A 14,976-nucleotide genomic window follows, 5' to 3' on the forward strand; every position below is an offset into this window, starting at 1 on the left:
CTCACTCTGTTTATCAGACCACACATGATAAAAGATTTAGCTAGCTAGCCACCCCACGGTCCCACAGCTTCACTCCCCATTGCTGTCGACTGCTTCTCTGGAAGGAGTGTGGGCGGCATTTTTGGAGATGGACCCTCAGATGGCAGCTGCAGTTGCTCGAATTCAGCCAGCACAAACTCCCTAGCTCTGGGTGAGACAGCGGGCTTGCGGCCAGCAGCAGCAGTAGCTCTAACCTGTGTAATGGCAGCAAAAGAAAGTTTTCTAGTCCTGTGGGGAGTCAAACTGTCAGGTCCCCCAGGGCTGGGGTTTGTGCTGGCTAGATTCAGGTTGCTGCAGCTGCTGACTGGGGGTCTCTGTCCAGAGCTGCTGTCGGTTCTCCTCCCAGTGTAGGAAGTTGTTGCCTATGCTGGAGCAGCAACTTTCTCTGCAGGATTCTCCACCATTGAATCAAGCTTTCACAGAAGAGACGTACATGTGCATCTGCATTTGTAGAACAGCCAACAGGAAAGTCCTCTCTCTGAAATGACATGTGATTGGCCAAAGTCTCCTGTCATGGGCTGGATTTTCTAAAGCCTGAAAACAGAGCCAAGAAGAGGTAAAGGAGTCTCATGCTCTCTCCGTCCACTTTAATTATAATATGCCCAAAGTTTATAATGGGATTTTAGCACAATTATGCCAGAAATAAAATTGCCTTCCCCAGCTTTAAAGCTCATACTGATCTGATGCTAAAGCATTAGAATAAAGTGGGACCCAGGCTAAATGTGCACTGATGTCAGCAGGTGAAAAATGACATTTCTGGGGAGTGACCCAGTTACCAGCTTGTCTGACTTCTGTAGCACATTTAGCCTATGCTGCTTTTCTTATTAATATTAAATAATTAATGCAGGCACATGAATTTTACATCTTTTTTGTTCATTAGGTGCTGTGAGATTTGGTGAGGGGGGAGGAGGCAGCAGTATAGAAACCTTACGAGGCACAGTTTTAACAAAGACTTTTTCACACTGCTGTGTGCTAAAAAGGCTCTCAAAAAATGATGCCACCCTTTTTCAATGGACGCCCCCAGGGAGGTCACACAGGGTCAGCTCTCTGCAGCCAAAAAGCTTGGCAGGGCTGGGATTTAGGATATGCCTGCCGCTTGCACGATCCCATTTCCCGTCCTGGTAAGCCTGTCTCACAAGAGCCATGTCAGCTCACATCTCTTCATAGACTGCAAGTGCCTCCCTCTGCATTCGTATCTGCTCTGTGGCTGTGGTGGGTTGTGTGTCTGTTAGGGAGGGTGTCTGCGTATGCAGGTTGATAAAAGGACTCAGCATTAATGTAGGCATGATTTTAAGTTATAAAAAGTAATAGTGAGAGTAAAGTTTTTCTCCAGTGATAAACCACATCAACCACTGTGTGGGCAGATGATTTAGGACATACAAGGAGTAGCCTATACAAATTCACATTAAACACCTGGAAACCAACCAAATAAAACACCCTTTCATTGAATAATAGTACAGATTTCTCTAGGTTTGAACACTTTTGGAAACATTTGAGATAATGTCAGGACACAACTCAACAAAAATATTTACCATAGGTCCAGTTGTTTTCAGACATTTTAATGCAGACATGTTACATACTAGACCTTTAAGTTACTGATCGGCTGATCTGCCGATTGTTTTCTCTATTAACCCATTAGAAGTTTGATGAGGTTTCTGTTGTTTTGTCTGATTAAAACCCAAACGGAAACCTAAGATAAAAGACAATGACACTTGATTTTCTCCATATCGCCCAGTCCTATGATTGAGCGACTATTTCATCTCTGCATCACATAATGTGTTGATGTTAAGCGGTCTACACAGTTAAATACAAGTGCAGGGACAAAACTACATGAAGGCATTATAACATAATTCACTCCAAATGCCCTTGAAGCTGAAGGCTGTCTCTGCTAATTCAGATGTACCTCATTTATTATGACTTTGCCCCCACATTTTAAAATCACCCCCTATAATGACTCTATCTAATTCAGCATCACACACGATAAATCTTCACAAAATGATTATGTGAAGATATTTAATGCATACTTTGACGTAATAGCTGATTTAATCTTTTGGGAGGAGCTCCTTTAAATCAAGTGGTGGTGATTTGGCCTCTCTAAGCTCTTAGTTTGTCTCTGCTGCTGTGAAAATTCACATAAAGGTAAGTGTTGACTGCGACATCTCTAAATAACTGCTGCTAATTGGCATCCAGCCTAACATGACGTGACTCTGCAGCGCTGTTTGTAACTGTGACTGTGTAAAGAGGAGCAGCGTTTGCATTGTTTACCACCTAGTTTTAATTACCAATTTGATGCTGCGTACATTCCTGTGCACTTCTTTCAGTGATCTAATTCAACAGTATTACAGTCAGTACACACAGTACACAACCTCGGTAGATGTGATTCACGCTTTGTAAATTCCTGACTTGCCGGAGCAGGTTAAGGATAGGTGAAATTAATATTGATGATGACAGAGTGCCACTGAGTGCATGCCCTGAAATCACAACTGTGCTTTTCTTGCTAAGAGATGTCAAAATGTTTGCTGTGAAAAATACCATAACCACTCCAAAACTATTCTTTTGATTGGATTTTTCTACAAGTACAATATTTAAGGAATCATATAAGGCAACAGCAATTTTCCTCTGTTCAACTTTAGGACAATTCACCCACAGCTCCTCATCTTTTATCCCCATACTCTCCACTTACACCTCCATTTTATGCTCTTCATCTCCCCTATTGTTGTCCTCATTTATCCACTCACTCTTTTCCATTTACTCTCCTTATCCTGCAGATCTCCTTCTTTAAAACACCGTCTTTCTCCTCCTCTCATCTCCCACCTTCTCCTCATTTCTAGCCCTGTCTGTGTAGAAGTGGGTCACAGACTACAGCTGTGCTAAAAGCCTAGTCTGGGAAGAGGAGCTTCTCTAAATAAAACACCATACGATCAGCGGTCTCGGGGGTGCCTCATCATACATACATAAACCTAACAAAGATGGAGGGAAGAGGGGAACGAGTTCAAGAGGGAGAGATAATGTATATGAATCTTGATTGGTTAAGAGGTTTCCGGACTCGTTTCTGTAAAGATAGAAAGCCATTTCCGCTTGCATGTATTATATATAGGCTACACATATATATCATAAAGCATCAAAGCTTTTAATCACAAATGTTTCGACTGAAGTACTCTTAAGAGTTGTCACATTAGTCATGGTGAAGTTTTCCATGTGCACTGACCAGTAGATTTTCATCTTTATGATTTAGTGAAGAACTTAAGAGCATGAAGTATGTACTGTGAATTGTGTCCTGCCAGCAGCAGTTGGTTTCATTATATCAGCTGTGTGACACTAATGTGTTGCTAATGCAACATGGTAGGTAACTGTTACTGGTAACTGTTGGGCTAACGTTATGTGTTTTATTCTTTTATTCATGTACATACTGTATGTTTACTAGATAGGTCACTGTGTACTTCCTGTGGGACTTCTTCCACTGGTGATTCTTTGGTTCTTTATGGCATGAGGGATAATCAAACTAATGTGACAATCAGTTGATACTTTTGCAAATCCACCAGCACTGACATTTGTGGTTCTGAGTGAAATGTCTCGACAGCTGTTGGATGGATTACTGTGCAATGTGGTACACACATTCATGGTGTGTTTTTTAACTTTGGCTGATCCCCTGATTTATTAATCTGACGCCATCATGAGGTCAAAAATGTAATTTGTCCAATACTGTGGAGTAGTTCAACAGTATGGTTTACAATGAGCATCACAGCCTCACAGTCTGATAGCATGGCTGCAGACTCTGTCTCGTTATTATATCTTGTTTATGGTATCTTTTCTAATTTCTTATCTCTATCAGTGAATTTATTATCCAATACTGTTTTCAGTTTAACAACTGCTTCCAGTAAAAACTACAATGGCCAACACTGTCTCAAAACTTAAAGGAATAATTCACCTCTCAAATGACTATTTGTATATGGTTAACTCACCCAGTGTTACACTGAATTCAGGAAGAAAACATGTTTTTCTTGCATGCCACCACGGTCAACAAAGAATCAAAAATGCAGAACATTATCAATGAATTGGAGTGAATGGGACCACGTTTAAAGACAGCAAAACTATCAAAACAACCGTTTACAAACTCCCACACAACTCATGCAGTATAATCCAAGTCTCATTTATCCAGTCTTGTGCTAAGCATGCAAACACAAACACATGCATTTTCACTAAAACCCTACGATTGAGAACACTTCTGCATAAACAGTCTCATGCATGGACTGAATAGCACGCCTCGGCAACTCAATGGAATGGACAAGCAGAGTTCAAATGCATTTGCTTGCCCAGGCATGCTACCCATATGTGGAAGTGTTTTACATAGTGAGGTTTGAACCAAAAACTATGTTTTTGGAGGGAGCTATCTGCATTGCTCAAAAAATTTAAGGGAACACTTAAATCACACATCTGATCACATCGTCATGCTGGATGATGGCAGGCAGCATACCGTTCACTATGGCATCTCCAGACCGTTGAACGCCTGTCACATCTACTCAGTTTAAACTTCCTCTCATCTGTAAGAACAGGGCGCCAATGGTGGACGTGCCAATTTGGGTGTTCTCTGGAGAATGCCAATCAAGCTGCACAGTGCTGGGCTGTGAGCACAGGTCCAGGGGCCGTCACGCCACCCTCATGGAGTCTGTTTCAGTCAGTTTGGTCAGAACCATGCACACCAGTAGCCTGCTGGAGGTCATTTTGTAGATCTCTGGCAGTGCTCCTCCTGTTCCTCCTCGCACAAAGGAGCAGATTTCAGTCCTGCTGCTGGGTTGATGCCCTTCTACGGCCCTGTCCAGCTCTTCTTGTGTTACAGTCGGTCTCCTGGTATCTCCTCCACGCTCTTGAGACTGCTGGGAGACACAGCAAACCTTCTTGCGACCGCACAAATGGATGCGCCATCCTGGAGGAGCTGGACTACCTGTGCAACCTGATTGGGCTACAGGTACCACCTCATGCTACCAATAGTGACAAGGACACTCGCAGAACACAAAACTAGAGGAGAATCAGTCAGGAAGGTTAAGGAGAGAGCAACTGTCTATGGCCACTACATTTAGAACCATTCCCTTTTTGGGAATTGTCTTGCCTTTGCTTCTCCATTGCACCTGTTGTCACTTTCATTTGCACCAAAGCAGCTGAAACTGATTCGCAATCACTTGTGCTTCCTAAATGGCCAGTTTGATATCCCTGAAGTTTAACCGTGTTGGTGTTACGCTGTGATGATTAAGTGTTCCCTTATTTTTTTTTAGCAGTACGTGTAAAGAGGGAGCTGAGTCAGAAGGCAAAGCTTTTGATTAACTGGTCCATCTACGTCCCAGGCCTCATCAATGGTCATGAGCTTTGGGTAGTGACTGAAAGAATAAAATCGTAGAATGGATACAAGTGGCTGAAGTGAGTTTCCTTCTTAGGTTGGCTGGGTGCAGCCTTGGCGATGGGGTGAGGAGCTCAAACATCCAGAGGGAGCTTGGAGTAGAGCCGCTGCTCCTTCACTTTGAAAGGGGCCAGCTGAGGCGGTTTGGGGATCTGAACAAAATGCCTGGATGCCTCCTGTTAAAGGTTTTCTGTGCACGTCCAACTGGTGGGAAGCCCCGGGGTAGGCCCAGAACATCATCTGGACTGGTAAAATGCAATCCCATCAGGTCCTTTAACTTGTGCACTGTCATTAAGTCTTTTTTGCATCTTCTTTCACTGTTGGCTGCTGCCTTATACTTGTCTATGATTCTGTATGGTTATGGTATTCGTGGTTTCTGGTCGTGGAGTGATTTAGCTGTCCATAAATCCCAACCTCCTGACCTCCAATATAACACGGAGGATGAATTACTGTATACTGGATTGAATTGAGAAGAAACACAAGCACCAGCAGCAGTAACACAAAAAAAGATGTGAAATTGTGGTTATCACTGAGTGACACCTTCACAGCTGCAGTACAGATCCAGTTGCTTGCACACCAGTTTTCATATAGCATGCTGTCATCTCTTACATTCTTTATTGTGTTGCACTGCATTACATTTTCTGTCCTTTTTTAAAATAGTACATAAAGAGAGACCAATGCAGAAAACAGAGAACAGTAATTGCATTTAAAACCAATAACTGCTTCAAAAAAAGTTATTATTATCTTGTTCTAATGCAAGCCAGATGCTAATTAGCTGCAAGCTGACTTTTAATTGCGCGCTGTCCATGTAAAAATAAACAATAAATTACATGAAACCCAAAGTTTTCCACTCACATACTGAAATTTTGATATGGCTTAAAAAACAGAGCAATTTCCATTCTGGGGCAATAGAGACACCATGTGGAAAGGACCTGCTATTCCAATTAAAATGAGCCACCATATGTTGAATGAGCCAAGACAAAAAAGTCAGGGCACCTGAGGGAGCTCGACAGGGATAATTGAATCTGACAGCCAGGCACAACAGAGTCTGTGGAGACCGGGGAAACACTGCTGATCCACAGACAAAAAGAAGCTTTAGATCAGACTGCGCCATTTGGACCAAAGCCGTGGGAATATACATAAAACACTTAAACACATAATAATTATAAAAGGGAAGAGGAAATAGCTGAATGGTCTTTAAATCTGTACCCAGGAAAATGTTTTCACGAACAGAGCCAGAATGAGATGCCAAGAAATATATCTGCAGTTTAATGAGGAAATCCTCAAAGGTCTCTATCACAGATTATGGCATTTACAAAATAAATTCTGCCGTCTGATATATTTGATAGGATGGTGTAGAATGTCTTTGATTTTCAACTGAACGCAACATATTCAGTGATATTATTTTGACATTTTAACTGCAAGTTCATCAAGTAATACAGTGTTTAATGCTGCACAATAAACTGTATAACAAATGTATGTATTTTGTTGAGTCGCAGATGGTCTCATACAAACAAGAATTCATTTTGAGTGGAGGCTTTTTAATCTTCCTTTAATCATGAAATAAAATCCATTTTTGCAAAATCTATGGTGTTATCTGTTATTGTTATGTTAATCCTTATATCAATAACTACTTTATTAATCAATTACTGTTTGAACACCCTGTTGTCAGTCTGAAAGCTGATATATTTGGGCCCTTTTGTTTACCAAATGAGTCAGACAAGAGAGCATGGCCAGTGTGGATTTGTACACAAGAGTTAGACAAATATTACAGACATGACTCAAAGGGGGAAAAATAGATGTATCAGAACACAGAATGCCTTGTATTTTTCTGACTCATAGCTGAAGTCTCGCATACTGGAACGCTGCCACACATTCATTCATGAGAGCTTTCTGTGTCAGTAGTGGAAAAGAACCTGTGCAATCCAATTAGCACAATTAAAGAGACGCCATGAAAAGAAACTGGGACTACATATAACGACCTCAGGGCCTGATGACCCTATGAGACCGGACCTGGGTCACAGTGAGGAGGAGCTGTCCTCGGTGCTGAAAACTGTACAAACTACAGCTGACAGTGACATTTCGATGTATCCACTAAAAAATGTCAGTTTGTATGAAGTTCTTGCGTCATTAAGGTTTTCAAACAGTATTTTAAATGCGGACAAAGAAAGTGATTTTCTGGGTTCAAAGAATTTAACACACTGGCTGTCATAGGTAATACAAATACATAGATAAAAGTAAAGCTGCAGAATAAATATACTTAAAGCATCTGATGGTTTGTGATAAACTTGATTTATTTAACAGAGATTGAGGGGGCTGAAGCCTATCCCAGCTGACCTTTGGCGGAGTGCTGGGTACACCCTGGACAGGTTGGCAGACTATCGCAGACAGACAACCATTCACGCTCACATTCACACCTACGGCCAATTTAGAGTCACCAGTTAACCTGCATGTCTTTGGACTGTGGGAGCAAGCCGGAGTACCCAGAGAAAACCCACGCTGACACAGGGAGAACATGCAGACTCTGCACAGAAGGGCTCCCCTACCCTCTTGCTGTGAGGCGACAGTGCTAACCACTGCACCACCTTGCCGCCCCCGATTAATGTATTATCAAAAAAAATTAAAAATTTTTAGCGTCCTCTGCGACAAAATTTACATCCAGATGTTAAGTAGCTCCCTCAAGGAGAAAACACAGGTGATCTGACAATTACTGGACATTACTAGAACAATTACATAAAATAATAAACACAAAATAATTACGTGTAATATATTTTCTTTTTCTTTTTAAACAATACAGCATCACCATCACAACATATTGTCATACATGTTTCATTTTACCGTCCTGCCATTCTGTGGACTGTTTGTTTTTCCTGTGATGTCCAGAAGGTGTTACTTATCTGCTGTCTGCCTGATTCCATGTGAACACAGCATAGGACCAAAAAAATAATTGTAAAATAAACTCTAACGTAATGTAATGTTACATAATGAAATGAAATCTTTGACCACTGCAAGTGTATTTTTGGTGTCTTGTAAAGCCTTAGAGGTTGGGGACTTGTGTGCATGATGTGAAAAGACAGAAAATCACAAATGAGAATTTAAGTATTTCATGACAAACTATGTCCTTGACTGGTGACATGTATGGTGAGTTAATTAGAATTTTTAGGTTGAGTTTTATTGTTTAATTGTACCGTTTCCTAATCAGATGTACTCTTCTTCTTCTTCAGGCTGGATCACTTAATTGATCTTCTTTTTAGTCAGTTGACGTGAATAACAGTCTACAGTGACTCATTCTGGCAGCTCCTCTGGTATCAATTACAGCCCGTAATCAGTGGAAAAACAAAATAGCTGCCAAATATTAGGTTCTAATCTGTTTGTCCTCCTGAGCACCTTAGTCCTCATTGTCTGCGAGGACAGGGCTATTTATTGCTGTTGTAAACAATAGCTTTGCTCTGCAAGATATTTCATCCATTTTACATTTCTTGTTGTTAGCCAGTGATGTAAACTAAAGTGCAAAATGCATATAGAGCATATTTAAAAAGTGAAGAGCTCATCTTCAGCTGAGTATGAAGAGAAACATCTGCAGCATTTTTTCAGCACTGAAACTAACACATGAAGGTGTGAGGAAATGACTCACTGTACCTCTTGCCTGTCAGTGTCATTGTTGTTTGTGACCCTTCCTAATTATATGTTTACACACCAGAGGTGACTGTTTGTAAGCATCTATCCCGTAAACAACTCCATTCATTCACATGGATGACAGGCAGGGTGATCTAATAGAATTACAGTAGACAGTCTTACGCTGAAATAGATCGTCACCTTGATCCTCTGCAGGAATGGGCAAGCTAATTTTAATCCCATTGACGTTGTTGTAGGCAAAGCGTCTTAGAGGGATTACATGAGGAGTCTGGTAAGGTTATAAATGGGTGCAAAGGCAGGGATCACAGAAGGAATCAGAACACAACAGATCGAGCTCTGCTACGTGTTGGTCAGCACAGAAAGCTCCAGACGACTCCTGCTGAGGCTGAAGCAGACCCATCATCTAACCCTCTGAGACCAGTTCGTGGACCCAAGCAACATCTATAGCCATGGAGCCTGTAGTCCAGACAGTGACCGCCGCTGCAGCCTTTGACAGAGAAACTTTCCCCAGGAAAGCCGTGAGGACAACCTTCAGAGGAGCGTCCTCCCATTTTGTGGGGAGCTCCATTATGATCCTGTCCTCGTTTGCAGTCTCCACATTGGCTATGAACTGTGGGAAGAAGATCCAAGAGTCTAGACACAAACCCAACGGGAACTAGCAACGGTGGACAGACGGACATGCCATTATTTTTTTTTGTGTGTTGACCTTTGTTAAGCTGGGCTAGTAGGTGATATATTTATTTTTCTGATGACCTGGACACTCTTTCTTAGCCAGCTGCCTTTTGTGTCCCTGTAGCAAACCATGATACGTAAAGTGTGTTACGTCATACGTGAAGTTTCCTTTGTGTTCGAGAGTTAGCCTGGAAAGTCAGAAGAGGATGAAGCTCTCAGAGGAAGTGAGACTGAACAACAAGAGACAGACATTTCTGGGAAGACAAACATTTGGCAACATCTCAAGACCAATCTACGAACGCCGGATGTGGTTTGTTGAGCTGATACAGATTACACTGTGGTATTTAAAGACGGGATCCTTTTTGCCTCATGCTTGTAGTGAGTAGTCTCACATGTAAAACTGAAGAGAATAGAAAATCTTTAAAAGGTTTTAGTTCAACATGTCTGGTGCTGGTGGTTCAGGGACAGTTATAAAATGTGGTCTTGTCTTAAAAGCTATAAATCAACTTAGTAAAGACAGAACATAATGAAAGCTAAAATCAGAATAAAAACAAATGTGTATATATTATTTAACATAAATATAAGACTTCCCAGTTTTCCTGCAAGAGCTGGGTATTAAACCTCAAAATGTTTTGGTGCTGACAATGCCATGGGTCCAAAACTGTTAGCTGGCATTCAAGCTTACTAAGAGTATTACTCTTAAATCACACTTTATTAGCGAGTTCTGATATGAAACATAATCTAAGACTATTTTATTGAGGTGATGCTTAAATCTGGTATTGTTGTTTGTTTTTAGACAAAGTCTAATGTTTGACAGCCTACTTTTCTATTCTTAAATGTTTTTTTAGTAATACATGTTTGTATTCCTCAAGTTCCAATGATACCCTGGAGAACTACACATAATTAATATAGTCTAAATGTAGTATATACATGATTTCAACGTGTGTGGAACAAGCTGTGATGAACGGTTTTCATTCTGCAGTTGTCATATTGTGGAGGATATTCTGCATTTGTCCATGTCAGCCATGTGTTGGGACCCCAACTGTTCATGATTAACATGCTTTTCAAATCCCTGTGTAGTTCTGTGTTAACGCCACCAGAGGGCAGCATAAGTATTAAAGATCACTACTTTCCAAATAATGTCTTTTTGCTTCTTTTGAAAGTATGGCGTAAAATGTAAAACAAAGGCTTTAAAGCAAAACATGAGTTTTAAACATACTTTTATGTATTTAAAAAAACAGGTACAAAGAGGACAAATAAAGATAGCTCTACATTTACGTCTGTGTTAATGATACAAACATCAGGTCTGAAATGTTTAATTAAAGTCCACATCTTTACCCAAGACTTAACTGTCAAGGCTGCACATGAAAATATCACAGAGCTTTTGATTTCCTGTCTGTGTGCGCGTGTCCTTCACTGTGTTGTCTTCAGAGTGTGTCGAGGCTCTTCAGCCTCCGCTCAGTGAAGAAGCGGTGTGTCTGGTGGGTTGGGTTTTGGTTGTTACCTCCAGCTGATGCACTGAAGTAGGCCAGCATGGACCTGTTGTTCTGCCGCTGGGCTGCCTTCTCCCCGACCTCTTCATCGTCGTCCCTGTGAAGAAATTTAACAAAACAGAACATTTTTATACTGTGGTTAGCTTTCATCTCCTGAAGTCAAAGGATTTACACACACATTTAAGCGTGACCTGGGTATCAAAGGGGGTAGTGGTTTTTACACACTAACACATGCAAGTATTCTTAACTTAACACATACACACAAAATTTCAAAAGCAGTTTTTGACAAGCTTTTTATTGGCTTATATGGACTTGGATAAAAGCTGTAAACTATTTTAATGCATTAAGAAAATTCTTCTTATCTTCAAAATATTTGTTACTTAGTAGCACACTGAGTCATTTTCTCACAGCAGAATCACAGTGGGCACAGATAATGAAAGTCATGGTTTAATGCTGGTATTCTCTGCTTTTATACACCCAAGGATTTCAGTAAAAAATGAATTTCAAAGGCTCTTTACCAGTGGACAGTCACGCCCTTGCTCTCCATCAAGGTTTGGGCAGTGCTCCAACTAAATCGAACAAACTGAGGGTAACCGAACACTGGATCCAGGTACTTCAGCAGCCATGCTTTGGTCTTGGGGTCTGAAAACGCAGTAAAAAGAAATCAGTGTTTACATGCCGTTTCTACATGCAACGATAACCAACTTAGTCTTGTTTAAGTAACATTAGCAGTGACAAGGAATTATAAAAAAAGAAATATCTGTTAATGTCATTATGGAAGGATAATTATCGCAGTTTATCGTTTAAGTTACCATTTGGATATCCTGAGCCATAGTCTGTATCCACCTCTCCCAGGTCCTCAGCAAAGTTCCAGCCCTTTACAACACGATCCCTGGCCACCTGAAAATCAGCAGCAAAGAAAAATCGACCGATTTTGAACACCGCTTAAAATTTGGACAAGCATATTTTCAGCAGCAGCAAATGTGAGCTCTATAATCCATCTCTAATGTAACAAGGACATCCATGTAAGCAGTTGTGACAACTCTAAGCTAGTGCTGCACGGTATACCAGTAATAGAAAGGTATCACAATACCCAGCTGTTTAAGACAGTACTATACCCCATTTTATTAGTACTGGTACTTTATGAATGACAGCGTTTTAATAAGAGCTGTGTTTCCTGTGAATTCATGTGCGACAGCAGCAAAGTGCATGTGTGCAGCTCTGTGCTCTGGCAAGTGAAATGCCTCATGTAGCTGTCTGACTGTGCAACTGAGAAAATACATGCAATGTCTAGCGTAACGTTATTTACTTATTAAGTCTGTCGACCAATCAGAAATGGTTTTTCTGACTGTGACGGTGATGTTTGGCAAACATTTGGGCATAACATAATTTCTGGGTGTTTTTTTTATTATTAAAAACAAAGAATTTCAAGTTACATTACTTTTCCTGATGTTTAAGATTTTTGCCGTGGTGTCGTTTCAGTATCCGTATCGCGATATTCTGGGATATGTTGTATCAAATTCAGAATTTTGGTATTGTGACAACACTACTGTGAAGTGAGATCCAGTTGGCTGTTGGCCACTAACCTTTGCACAGATACTGGCCGCACTGACGATGGGGAAGAGGGAGTCGGCCTTTGGCCTCACAGTCACCTTGATACCTGGGAACAGCTTCGAGAGTTTCTCCTCATACTTCTCTGCTGGGCCGACTGTGTCTACAAATACCTGCAGGAAACCAGGTGGAGGTGGGCAGGGCAAGTAAGAAAGGACAGAACAAAGTAAAAAAGACAAATGAGTGAAAATGAGAATATGTTGTCAAATGATGAATGTTTCCATCTTGGATCAGTTGTATGTATTCAGAACTTAGAAACACAGCACTATACAGTACATGAAGAGCATCCTTATATCCATGAGTTACTTGTGATCATACCTCTGTGAGCTGTACCCCGCTGTCCAAGGCATACTGTACTAGACCAATTGCTGTATCGTGTGAAAGGGCGTTCAGGTTGTATTTTGTCCTAACAAAAGCAGACGTTTCGTCAGTGTGTGAACATAAAACACAGTTCTGAAAAAAATAAAGAGTCCCTCTGTGTATGATAATGTATGTGCCACATACCTCTGTAACATGCTGGTAGAGATGGTGTTTGGTGAGAGAATCTGCAGAGCCCAGCCTATGTAACTTTTGGCTTCATCCAGTTTTTGGAAAAGATTCTCTCTTTCTGCCTCTGTTAGAGTCTTTGAATCTGATGAAGAAGTGACATAATGCATCAAGAGATGATGCATTGCTTATTTTGCTTACTTATCTTATGATGGTATTTTTAACTTATTGGACAAAGGAAAAGATGGCAAACTTTACATTTCTTCAGTAAGATAACATTGAGGATGAATATAAAGTATCACACTGTGCAACATCCTTCTAAAGGGCAATCTGCAGAGATGTAGACCAGCTGTATTACCTGCCACTTTCGATTCCTTCAGCTCCTCCTTTTTGGAAACTGGACAGAAACATATTCCATACACCATGGGCCCTGGATCAAAAAACAATGAACACTAAGTATGGATACCACAGTACAGTGGGTGCTAAAACAAATGGGAAATGCATTCAAATCATGGCAGATGGTAAATCAAAACATTATCTCCATTAAATCTGAATGACTGCAACAGAGGACGTAAGGCTGCAGTCTTATTAAATCACAGTAAGGTTTAGATTTATGGAAACATAAGACAACAGCATACCCAGCACAGGCCCCCTGCCCGCCTCGTCAATGCCCAGACAGCAGTCCTCAGTCCGGCAGACCTCAGGGATCTGAGAGGCCAGTCTGCAGCTGACAGAGTTGTCTGTTTCAAAGGGGCTGAGGTCCATGACAGCTGGCTGAGAGAGAACACCAGTTACATATTTATTTCATCATGTTCAAGTCTTATTCAATGTACAACTCTACCTCCTGACAACCTGCCATGCTAGCTACAGACAGATACACAGGTTTAAAGTTATTATGCTGCAAACGAAGACAAACGTTAGCTGACAGCTAACTAACGTTACTCAAACTGACATTTTCTACCAGAAACGTCGCCTGTTTACAAGTACTTTATACTCGTCAAAGAAACCCCTACAGTGACACACACCATGATACACGTTAACAGAGCTAATTTTTACCTATTCAAACGGTGACGGCACTTACAATGAACTTCGTGTTGTTTTCTGTCTGCGGCCGATTTGGCGCCTCTAGAATGACGTCACACATTTCTTCTTCGTCTTAATTTCTGTTTCGTTACCGCCACCAGTTGGTCTGGAGTGCCAAAAGTAAAAAGTCAAAGTCATCTAAAACAGTGAAGGTTACATACCGGTAAGTGTTATCAACAAAATATAATATCAGAGGTCAAATTACAACTAATTTCCCCTTTTAGAGTCTGATATTTTATATATTATATTGTTTAATTGCAAATTAGACTTTGTACATGCAAACGGCATGTTGTTAGAAATAGTAGAAAGTGAGCTAAATTCAACTAGGCCTGTTTTATGTGGGCCTGCTGATGATTGGAGAACACTTAACAGTGCATCATATTTTAAAAGATGAGCTTTTGATTCTTAATCTGCAAAGTAACAAGCAACTACAGTTGTGAAATGAATATAGTGGAGTAGATCTTAGCCTACAATAAATAAATCCTAAATGTAGAGTAGGCCTAGAAGTAAAGTAGGATGAAGTACAGAGGATTTTACCTAAAAGTGATTGTATAGGGGCGTCAG

At 40.8% G+C, this 14,976-nt stretch overlaps 1 protein-coding gene across 2 annotated transcripts; it reads right to left on the reverse strand.

The window, feature by feature from the left end:
* Nucleotides 1–10,942: 10,942 nt before the first annotated feature.
* On the reverse strand, nt 10,943–14,481 carry rnaseh2a (ribonuclease H2, subunit A). 2 transcript variants are annotated; one of them, XM_050044144.1, is made up of 9 exons: nt 14,411–14,481; nt 13,968–14,103; nt 13,688–13,759; nt 13,348–13,474; nt 13,162–13,249; nt 12,819–12,956; nt 12,045–12,132; nt 11,751–11,874; nt 10,943–11,329 (listed from the first exon to the last, which is right to left on the reverse strand). In XM_050044144.1, exons 1-9 carry the CDS (start codon nt 14,471–14,473, stop codon nt 11,167–11,169), a joined length of 999 nt encoding a protein of 332 aa, XP_049900101.1. In that variant the 5' UTR covers nt 14,474–14,481; the 3' UTR covers nt 10,943–11,166. The 2 variants fall into 2 exon arrangements, with proteins under 2 accessions (XP_049900101.1, XP_049900102.1); XM_050044145.1 differs by having other exon boundaries at nt 14,386–14,466.
* Nucleotides 14,482–14,976: the final 495 nt, after the last annotated feature.

The sequence above is a fragment of the Epinephelus moara genome, chromosome 5 (assembly GCF_006386435.1).
Source record: "Epinephelus moara isolate mb chromosome 5, YSFRI_EMoa_1.0, whole genome shotgun sequence".
In the NCBI taxonomy this organism is placed as follows: domain Eukaryota; kingdom Metazoa; phylum Chordata; class Actinopteri; order Perciformes; family Serranidae; genus Epinephelus; species Epinephelus moara.